This window comes from Gorilla gorilla, chromosome 1 (genome assembly GCF_029281585.2).
Source record: "Gorilla gorilla gorilla isolate KB3781 chromosome 1, NHGRI_mGorGor1-v2.1_pri, whole genome shotgun sequence".
NCBI lineage: Eukaryota > Metazoa > Chordata > Mammalia > Primates > Hominidae > Gorilla > Gorilla gorilla.
In genome coordinates this window covers 195964798-195973922 of record NC_073224.2, presented here as the reverse complement: position 1 = coordinate 195973922, position 9125 = coordinate 195964798, and the positions used below count along the sequence as shown (strand labels likewise).

Genomic DNA, 9125 nt, shown 5'->3' with positions numbered 1-9125 from the left:
GATGAGTGGATTGCTTGAGTTCAGGAGTTTGTGACCAGTCTGAGCAACATGGCAAAAACCTGTCTCTACAAAAAATACAAAAATTAGCTGGATGTGGTGGCGCGCCTGTAGCCCCAACTACTCAAGAGGCAGAGGTAGGAGGATGGCTTCAGTCCAGGAGGTGAAGGTTGTGGAGATCGCGCCACTGCACTCCAGTCCTAGCAACATAGCGAGACCTTGTCAAAAAAAAAAAAGAAGAATGAATGAATGAAAGAATTCAGCAATGATACTGCCCAGAGGATAGAGTGCACGTGAAATTCTTAACAGTGAAGTTGGTGTTCCTGATGGCCGCGGGTGGGCTGAACCGGACTCCCAGCGCCCGAGAGGAGGCCAGGGGAACTACAATGCCCACAAGGCTCCGCGCCTTCCTCGATGTACTTCCGGCTGGCCTCGGACTCAGGCTGAACATTGGTTCTCTGTGCGGGGTGGTGGCGGGGATTGGAGGGCGGGAGCTGTGCTGACTTAGGATTGGCAAAATCGCTATCAGCCACGCCTCTAAAACCCGGAAGTAACCTCCCCGGTAGTCCCACGTGTAGCGGGGAAACAGGAGTTAGGATGGTTGAAGGGGATACCCACCGGCTGAAGGCCGACTGTGATTCCCCCTACCCCCACAAGGCGATTTTGACCCCCTGAGGGCTGCTGTAGAGGACTCAGGCCCCGAAGCTGTCCCAGGGAGGTCCCCGCTGCATCCCACCACCCAAGCTGTGCCTCATGGAGTCGATGTTTAGCAGCCCTGCCGAGGCGGCGCTGCAGCGAGAGGCCGGGGTGCCAGGACTGCTCACTCCTCTTCCGGACCTGGACCGAGTGTACGAGCTGGAGCGAGTCGCTGGATTTGTCCGCGACCTGGGGTGTGAACGAGTGAGGACAGACTTAGGGAAGGGTGGCTCGCCTCTGTCGGGATGGGTCGCCCAGAGGATCCTGATCTTGGGGGATTTTGTGAGGGCGAGAGGGTGGGGGAATCAGTCTGTCCGCAGCGCGTTGACCATCCTTCCCTTCCACCTACTACGTGGGGCAGAGTGCCCCTCTGCGACCAGGGGCTTTGAAGGTTGAGTGGGAGCTCCTGGAAGATTGCTTTAAAGAAGCCCTCAGTGGGAGAGAGGCTGTCCCTGACTCCATGGTTTATGGTTATAGGTTGCCTTGCAGTTCCCTGACCAGCTATTGGGAGATGCTGTGGCTGTGGCTGCACGACTGGAGGAGACGACAGGGTCAAAGATGTTCATTCTGGGTGACACAGCCTACGGCAGGTGTGAACTTGGCCTTAGGTGGGCCAGGCCTGGGGATCCGGGGCTCATGGGGTTTTACGTCTATGACAGTGATTGCCTTCAATGGTGGTGTTTCTCCTTGATGATAATGGTAATGACTCCCCTCCTGATGCTAGCTCCTTTCATTGACAATGTCTTCCTTTAATGAAACCATTTTATTCACTGACCACATTTCCCAGTGATGACAGCAACTCGCCTCCAGAAGAGAACCCATTTCTCTGATGCTATCTCCCCTGCAGCTGCTGCGTGGATGTGCTGGGTGCTGAGCAAGCTGGAGCTCAGGCTCTCATACATTTTGGCCCTGCCTGCTTAAGCCCTCCAGCCCGCCCACTGCCCGTCGCCTTCGTGCTTCGTCAACGTTCTGTGGCCTTGGAGCTCTGTGTCAAGGCCTTTGAGGCCCAGAACCCAGACCCCAAAGCGCCTGTGGTGCTGCTGAGTGAGCCGGCCTGTGCCCATGCCCTGGGTAAGGGGTTTTGCCTGTGTATGCGCAAAGGGTGAGCCAACTGCTTTATGCCTTAATTTCCCCATTTCCATATACCATCCATAGAACTCTTGATATGGGCTTGGCCCCAGCCTACTGGGTCATATTTAGTCTCCTGGGGATGAGGGAGCTCCTGCTTTGCCAGGCTCCAACCTCAACACTACCTCCTTCTCTTCCAGAGGCTTTGGCTACTCTCCTGCGCCCGCGGTACCTGGACCTGCTAGTCTCCAGCCCAGCTTTTCCCCTACCAGTGGGTTCCCTGAGTCCAGAGCCTATGCCCCTGGAGCGTTTTGGGCGCCGCTTCCCCCTTGCCCCAGGGAGGCGTCTAGAAGAGTATGGTGCCTTCTATGTAGGGGGCTCTAAGGCCAGCCCTGACCCGGACCTTGACCCAGACCTGAGTCGGCTGCTCTTGGGTTGGGCACCAGGTCAACCCTTCTCCTCCTGCTGTCCAGATACAGGGAAGACTCAGGATGAGGGTGCCCGGGCTGGACGGCTAAGGGCACGAAGACGATATCTGGTAGAGAGGGCCAGAGATGCCCGCGTGGTAGGGCTGCTGGCAGGCACACTGGGTGTAGCCCAACACCGTGAGGCACTGGCCCACTTGCGGAACCTGACTCAGGCTGCTGGCAAGCGTAGCTATGTGTTGGCCCTGGGGCGGCCCACCCCTGCCAAGCTTGCCAACTTCCCTGAGGTGGATGTCTTTGTGCTATTAGCCTGTCCTCTGGGTGCTCTAGCCCCCCAGCTTTCTGGTAGCTTCTTCCAGCCTATACTGGCACCATGTGAGCTGGAAGCTGCCTGCAACCCTGCCTGGCCACCTCCAGGCCTGGCTCCCCACCTCACACATTATGCGGACTTATTGCCTGGTGAGTAGTGGGGCATTGCCTAAGCTGGAAACCTGGGGCATGGAGTCAGGGGGTGAGTATGGATTTTCTTTCCTCCTCCCTTTCAGGCTCTCCCTTCCACGTGCCTCTCCCACCACCTGAGTCAGAGCTGTGGGAAACCCCAGACGTGTCACTCATTACTGGAGATCTCCGACCCCCACCTGCCTGGAAGTCATCAAATGATCATGGAAGCTTGGCCGTGACCCCACGGCCCCAGCTGGAGCTGGCTGAGAGCAGTCCTGCAGGTAAATGTACAAGTCTCCACTCCCAGCTGAGCTTTTTCTCCAGATGCAGCGCACTCAGACTGAGCCCCCTCCCTCTACAGCCTCATTCCTTAGTTCCCGGAGCTGGCAAGGGCTGGAGCCCCGCCTGGGTCAGACGCCAGTGACAGAAGCTGTGAGTGGAAGACGAGGGATTGCCATCGCCTATGAGGATGAGGGAAGCGGCTGATACCATGTAGGGCTGGAGACATAGATGGACTTATGAATGGCTGCTAGGACCTTTAGTGCTCCCTGCACCAACCTCCCATCCCCCTGCCAAGATCCTTGAAGGACCCTGGAAGGAGGGAGAGCAGGCAGCCCTTCACAGGACAGCATCCATCTCTGTCCTGTCCTGGCACTGGCACAAGCTCAGCACATGCCCAGTAATGCGTGTTGTTTGGCTGATGGAATAAAGGGCTTAGGGACTTCCCTGAGGCCTCTGGACCCATCTGTCTTCCTGAGGGCAGCCCAGGACCTTTGGCCAATCCCAGTTCCCAGTCTGCAGTTGAGGGTCTGTCCTTGTCAAAAGGCAGGTGCTAGACAGTCTAGACCAGGGTTTCTCAAACTCGTACTTGACATTTGGGGCCAGATAATTCTTTGTTGTGGGGCCTGTCTGGTGTATGGTAGGGTGCTTAGCAGCATCCCTGGCCTCTGCCCACTAGACATCAGAAGCACTCCCCCAATTGTGACAATCAAAAATATCTCCAGACCTTGGCAAATGTTATCTGTGGGGGAAAATTGCCCTCAATTGAGAACCACTGGTCTAGCTAGACCTGCACTGTCCAGTACAGTAGCCACTAAATACATGTGGCTAAACTTAAATTTAAGTTAATTAAGATTAAAAGCTCAGTTTCTCAGTCACATTAGTCATTCAAGTGTTCAGACAGCCACATGAGGGGATGGTGCAGCTACAGGATATGCCATCATGGCAGAAAGTTCTGTTTGTTGGACAGCGTTGGTCTATACTGACTCTTATTTCTCAGGGAGATCACAGCAACCTAAATAAACCAGATACCTTTTCTCTTTGTGTTTCTTTTTAATTCATGAAATACTGCAGGTCCTGCACTGGTCCTGGGATGTAGATGTTAACTGTATTTAACCAGATTCCTTTCCAGTGTACCTGGAAAGAGAGTTAAATATGCAGTCAGCACACAGTGAAACAGCTCTATCTGGGAGGAGGGAAGCCCCAGGGACAGCTGGATCCCACAGGAGATACCTGACAAGGACTAAGAGGAGGCTTCCCAGAGGGCATAACACCTATGCTGGATCTTTTGGAGGAAAAAATAATTGTCAGGAGAAAAGGAGTGAAAAAGACCTTTCGGCTTAAACATGAACCAACATGGCGGATGCTTCAAGCAAGTGGGGTTGCTGGGCCCTAAAGGTGGAGAGGGGTGAAATGAAAAGACTCGCCTCTTCTTCCCCACATTTGTTGAGAATCTGGTCACAGTGGCATTATCGAGGGTATTGAAGGTGAACAAAGGAGATGTGGTCCCTGCCCTCAGAGAATGCCTAGTCTAATGGTGGAGGCAGAGCTGTAAGCTGACAAGGTAACCCGGACAAAGTGGGCATCAATCATGTGTTCTACACATATGTACTGAGGACACACTCTGTGCCAGGTACTGGAAATACAGCAGTGAGCGACACAAAAGCCATGGTGCTTCCACTCTTCCAGGGGGAGTTGGACAAATAAAATACTTAGTAAGCCAAATGGTGATCAGTAAGTACCGTGAGAAATGTAAAGCTGGGAAGCAGAGGAGCGTTTAACGGGGGTGGAATATTAAACAGAATGGTCAGAGAAGGCCTTTTCAAGAAGGTGAGCAAAAACTGAAAGGAAGTTACAGGATGAGCCGCATGTATAGTTAGGAGAAGCAGAGAGAGCAAGTGCAAGGGCAGTGAGGTCGCGGTATGGTTGGCACGTTCAAAGAAATAGCAAGGAGGGCAGTGCAGCCAGAGGAGGGAGTTAGTGGGGGAATATTAGAAGGTGAAGTCAGCTGAGGGGCGTGGGGAGCCTAGCAGGCTATTGTGAGAACTTTGGCTTTTCTCCTGAATGAAATGGGAGCCATCAGGGCATTTCGACTGGGTAGTGACATCTTACTGAAGCTTAATAAGCATCACCAGGACATCGCGGGAGCCCAGCAAACGCGCTTCCCTGCCACTGGGTTAGGGACGTCTTGCCGGAAGGACGATTTCGGAGGACAGCAGGTGTTAGCCAGGCAGCAGAGCGAGCGCCAACAGGCGCACTGGGGCGGAGAGACGCCGTGAGCAAGGTGAGGCAGAGGGCACGCGCGGCGCCACCCGCCACAGGCTAGGACGCACGGCTGCCAGAGAGGACGCCTTAGGGGCCCGCGAGCAGGCTCGGGAATAAAACAGGGCTGGCAGGGCGAGGTGGAGAGACTCGAGAAGGACCGGCCAGATGTCGAAGTTCCTAGAGAGGAGGGCGCCCAAGCCTCCGCCGAGACGCGTGACTACAACTACCACAATCCCCAGCGCCTGCGGTTCCAGCGTCGCCTTGTTCTGGACGGGCGGCGGCGCTGCGCGGGGAACCGGCGTGGGGTCACGTGGTGCCGGCGCATCACGTGGGCGAGTCAGGTGACGCTGCGGGGCGGGCGGACAGACTGCGGGGCGGACGGTGGACGCTGGGACGCGTTTGTAGCTCCGGCCCCGCCGTTCCGACCCCCGCCGCCGTCGCCGCCATGACGGGGCTAGCACTGCTCTACTCCGGGGTCTTCGTGGCCTTCTGGGCCTGCGCGCTGGCCGTGGGTGAGGCCGGGTCCTGGCGGGCGGGAGCAGCATCGCGGCCGAGCTGGCCGGGTCGGAACTCGGCGGGGAAGTGGCCTGCGGGGAATACTGGCCCCCCCGCGCGCTCTGCACCCGAGGCTCTGGGGACTTGCGCCTGCGAGGGCCTCTGACTCCGACAAAGGAGACCCGGATTTCTAGCTGCTTGAGGAGGGGTGCGGGCGGGTAGGGGCCGCGAGGGCAGCACTCCCCCGTCCTGCCACTATCGCTGTCTCCCCTCGCTCCCACGTCTCACTGCCGTCCCCCCTTTCTTGCTCCTGACCGGCCCGCTTGGTCACAAGCCGGCTGCTCCGGTTCCTCTTTTCCCAGTCGCTTTGCCCTCCCCCACCCACAGCTTGTTGGGTAAACAGCGGAACGGACTGGGCCGGCGGGATCTGGCGGGGCCTGGCTGGAGCGCTTGCTCCCTCGGTCCCGCCTCGGATTCGGGCTTGCGGGTGGCGACCCTGCCTGCGCAGGTGCTTGGTCTGGGAGGTGGTTTTAGCGAGGGAATGGCAGAAAATGGAGGTCTAAGCAGAGGAATCTGTCTACACAGCTGTACTGTCACCTGGGGGCAGCCTGAGGACGCCCCTTCAGGGAGGTGGCCCTTCAGCTCGGCAGCTACTTTAGGTTGAAGAACTTCTCTCTACCGAGCAGCCCGTAACCCCCTTTTTTTTCCTCACTGCTGCAGGAGTCTGCTACACCATTTTTGATTTGGGCTTCCGCTTTGATGTGGCATGGTAAGGGAGGGCAGGGGGAGGATTCCCCTTGAAGCTTCTTCCCTGCAGCCTCTCCTCTTTTCTCTGGTCTGAGTCCCTCCCCCACACCACTGCCTGCCTGGGACATGGACCTTTGGGAAATACGCGGTCAGTTGTTGCCTGCAGAACTGGTGGTGGGGTTGAAGGGGGTTTGAGGGGTTAAGATTTTGTGCTCCGCTTCCCTGCTAGAGCTGAACTGCTTTCTTCTCTGCCTCCACAACAGGTTCCTGACGGAGACTTCACCCTTCATGTGGTCCAACCTGGGCATTGGCCTAGCTATCTCCCTGTCTGTGGTTGGGGCAGCCTGGTGAGTATTGGGGTGGTGGGACTGGGGGCAGGGGCTGAGTCATGGCAGGTGGTGTCACTGGGGTCTTAGGCATGCTGAGGGCAGTGACAGCTTGGGCTCTGCTCATCAGTTTTTTATCCTTCCACCAGGGGCATCTATATTACCGGCTCCTCCATCATTGGTGGAGGAGTGAAGGCCCCCAGGATCAAGACCAAGAACCTGGTCAGGTAAGTGTCAGGGTCCTTGGACTTTTGTCAGAACCAGCTGTGTTGGCGCTGCCTGTGTGTTTGATCTGACATACTGTTTCTGACAAGCCACCTTGTGGGATGGGATGTTATAGGGGAAAGATTGCTGGGGACTTACTGGGCAGGAAGGACGGTTTCTTTCTCATTTCTTTCTCCTTTCCATTCCTTACCCCTAATCTCTACCACTACCAGCATCATCTTCTGTGAGGCTGTGGCCATCTACGGCATCATCATGGCAATTGTCATTAGCAACATGGCTGAGGTATGGAAGGCCAGGGTGGTGGCGGGAATCCATTCCAGTGTGTTCTACACATTCCTTAGAGATTGGATGGGGTGCATCAGGATGGTTTCTGATTACTTTTCTTCTTCCCTCAGCCTTTCAGTGCCACAGACCCCAAGGCCATTGGCCATCGGAACTACCATGCAGGTGGGTGGATGGGCGTATGAATGCAAAATGCTGGGACTTCATGCCTGCTTCCACTCTCCCCCATCCCAGCTTGGGCCATCATTTTGATATTCTCTCACCTACTTTTTCTGCTTTGCAGAGTGGGGATGGTGATTGGCCCCATTAGCCCATATCTCCCCCATTCCTGGCTTAGCCTCACTGCACCCCTCTCTATCCTCCCAGGCTACTCCATGTTTGGGGCTGGCCTCACCGTAGGCCTGTCTAACCTCTTCTGTGGAGTCTGCGTGGGCATCGTGGGCAGTGGGGCTGCCCTGGCCGATGCTCAGAACCCCAGCCTCTTTGTAAAGATTCTCATCGTGGAGATCTTTGGCAGCGCCATTGGCCTCTTTGGGGTCATCGTCGCAATTCTTCAGGTGATGAATCCCCTTGGGAAGCCTCTGTGTCCTTGTCCCCAACCTAGCCTTACCCTCCTTCTGGAGAAGCTGAAGTGCTGTCCTTCTCTACCTATAACTATAGATTCCCCCAAACAGCTTCCACCTCCTCATTTCCATCTTCTGGTTTTCTCCTACAGGGGCTCTCTATTTTTGTCTCTGATTTGGTGTCACTGACAACAGCCCTGTTCTTTTTCCCCCCTTTCTAATGCGTTGTATCTGTATAGCTCTTAGTCTCTCCCTCTTTCTGTTCTCTCATTTTATCTGCCATGCTTTTCATGTCTCCAGTGTGTATTTGTGATCTAGACTAGAATGGAATTTTGTCTGTCTATATCAGTCTGTCATGGTGTGTTTGACTGTCTCTCGGAGCTATGTGTATCTCTCTCTCACATGCCTGTCAGTAGGACACCATTGTCTAAATTGTGTGTGTCTAGTCTGTCTGACAGTGTGTGAGTTTGTGACTAAGGATCAGCCTGAGGGTCTGAGTGTGACTGTGGGTGCTTGACTGAGTTGATTCTTAGTGACTAGCTTTATCCATATGCCACTTCTCTCCGTCTGTCCCACAGCGTAACTCTGTGGTTGTCTGTCCCTGTCTGCCTTGTCTGTCACAGTGTGTCCATCCTGGTTAGTCATATATCTCTTGTGGTCTGACCATCCAACCATGTGCTAGATGTCATCGTCTATCATTTGTCACTGCCTTACCTATTCCTCTGTCCCTGCCTGATTTCTCCTGTTCTTTTTTTGCAGACCTCCAGAGTGAAGATGGGTGACTAGATGATATGTGTGGGTGGGGCCGTGCCTCACTTTTATTTATTGCTGGTTTTCCTGGGACAGCTGGAGCTGTGTCCCTTAGCCTTTCAGAGGCTTGGTGTTCAGGGCCCTCCCTGCACTCACCTCTTGCTACGTGTTGACTTGGAGGCACTGCAGTCCAGGCCGAGTCCTCAGTGCGGGGAGCAGGCTGCTGCTGCTGACTCTGCGCAGCTGCGCACCTGTGTCCCCCACCTCCACCCTCAACCCATCTTCCTAGTGTTTGTGAAATAAACTTGGTATTTGTCTGGGTCAGTGCAGCTTCTGTTGCCCTCTTGCGTCACCGTTCACAGAGGAAGGGTAAAGAGGCCTGTACGCCTCAGCCTCATGCCAATCCCTTGTCAGCTTTCTGACTGCACACTTCTGATCTGCACAGAGCTAGCTCCTAGGTGGGAAGGCACGGGTGCTGGGTGGACTCTAACCCCCAAACAGACTTGTTTGGGGATGAGGGAGTGTGCAGATAGGGGCCCCTGGGTGTGTTTGTGCCTGTAGTCCTT

General features: G+C 55.3%; 2 protein-coding genes across 6 annotated transcripts; both read left to right on the top strand.

Moving 5' to 3' along the window:
* Positions 1 to 451: 451 nt before the first annotated feature.
* On the top strand, positions 452 to 3944 carry DPH2 (diphthamide biosynthesis 2). Of its 4 annotated transcripts, XM_004025649.4 has the most exons (6): positions 452 to 897; positions 1171 to 1283; positions 1541 to 1764; positions 1962 to 2645; positions 2732 to 2908; positions 2989 to 3944. In XM_004025649.4, the coding sequence occupies exons 1-6, from the start codon at positions 751 to 753 to the stop codon at positions 3111 to 3113; spliced, it is 1470 nt and encodes a 489-aa protein (XP_004025698.4). In that variant the 5' UTR covers positions 452 to 750; the 3' UTR covers positions 3114 to 3944. The 4 variants fall into 4 exon arrangements, with proteins under 4 accessions (XP_004025698.4, XP_055202971.1, XP_063555507.1 ...); XM_055346996.1 differs by having other exon boundaries at positions 2732 to 3944; XM_063699437.1 differs by having other exon boundaries at positions 827 to 845; positions 2732 to 3944.
* A 1423-nt stretch (positions 3945 to 5367) lies between these two features.
* On the top strand, positions 5368 to 8883 carry ATP6V0B (ATPase H+ transporting V0 subunit b). 2 transcript variants are annotated; one of them, XM_004025651.5, is made up of 8 exons: positions 5368 to 5683; positions 6387 to 6435; positions 6677 to 6760; positions 6889 to 6966; positions 7177 to 7246; positions 7360 to 7411; positions 7613 to 7803; positions 8569 to 8883. In XM_004025651.5, the coding sequence occupies exons 1-8, from the start codon at positions 5617 to 5619 to the stop codon at positions 8593 to 8595; spliced, it is 618 nt and encodes a 205-aa protein (XP_004025700.1). In that variant the 5' UTR covers positions 5368 to 5616; the 3' UTR covers positions 8596 to 8883. The 2 variants fall into 2 exon arrangements, with proteins under 2 accessions (XP_004025700.1, XP_018872534.1); XM_019016989.4 differs by having other exon boundaries at positions 5493 to 5683; positions 7613 to 8883.
* Positions 8884 to 9125: the final 242 nt, after the last annotated feature.

Excerpts from the sequence above, each read along its gene's own strand:
- DPH2 (XM_055346996.1), top strand. The coding sequence starts at position 751 with ATGGAGTCGATGTTTAGCAGCCCTGCCGAGGCGGCGCTGCAGCGAGAG. Across the intron at positions 1,765-1,961 it reads GGCCTGTGCCCATGCCCTGG|AGGCTTTGGCTACTCTCCTG; the intron begins GTAAGGGGTTTT and ends CTTCTCTTCCAG. Across the intron at positions 2,646-2,731 it reads TTATGCGGACTTATTGCCTG|GCTCTCCCTTCCACGTGCCT; the intron begins GTGAGTAGTGGG and ends CCTCCCTTTCAG.
- ATP6V0B (XM_019016989.4), top strand. The coding sequence starts at position 5,617 with ATGACGGGGCTAGCACTGCTCTACTCCGGGGTCTTCGTGGCCTTCTGG. Across the intron at positions 6,967-7,176 it reads AAGACCAAGAACCTGGTCAG|CATCATCTTCTGTGAGGCTG; the intron begins GTAAGTGTCAGG and ends TACCACTACCAG. Across the intron at positions 7,247-7,359 it reads TCATTAGCAACATGGCTGAG|CCTTTCAGTGCCACAGACCC; the intron begins GTATGGAAGGCC and ends TTCTTCCCTCAG.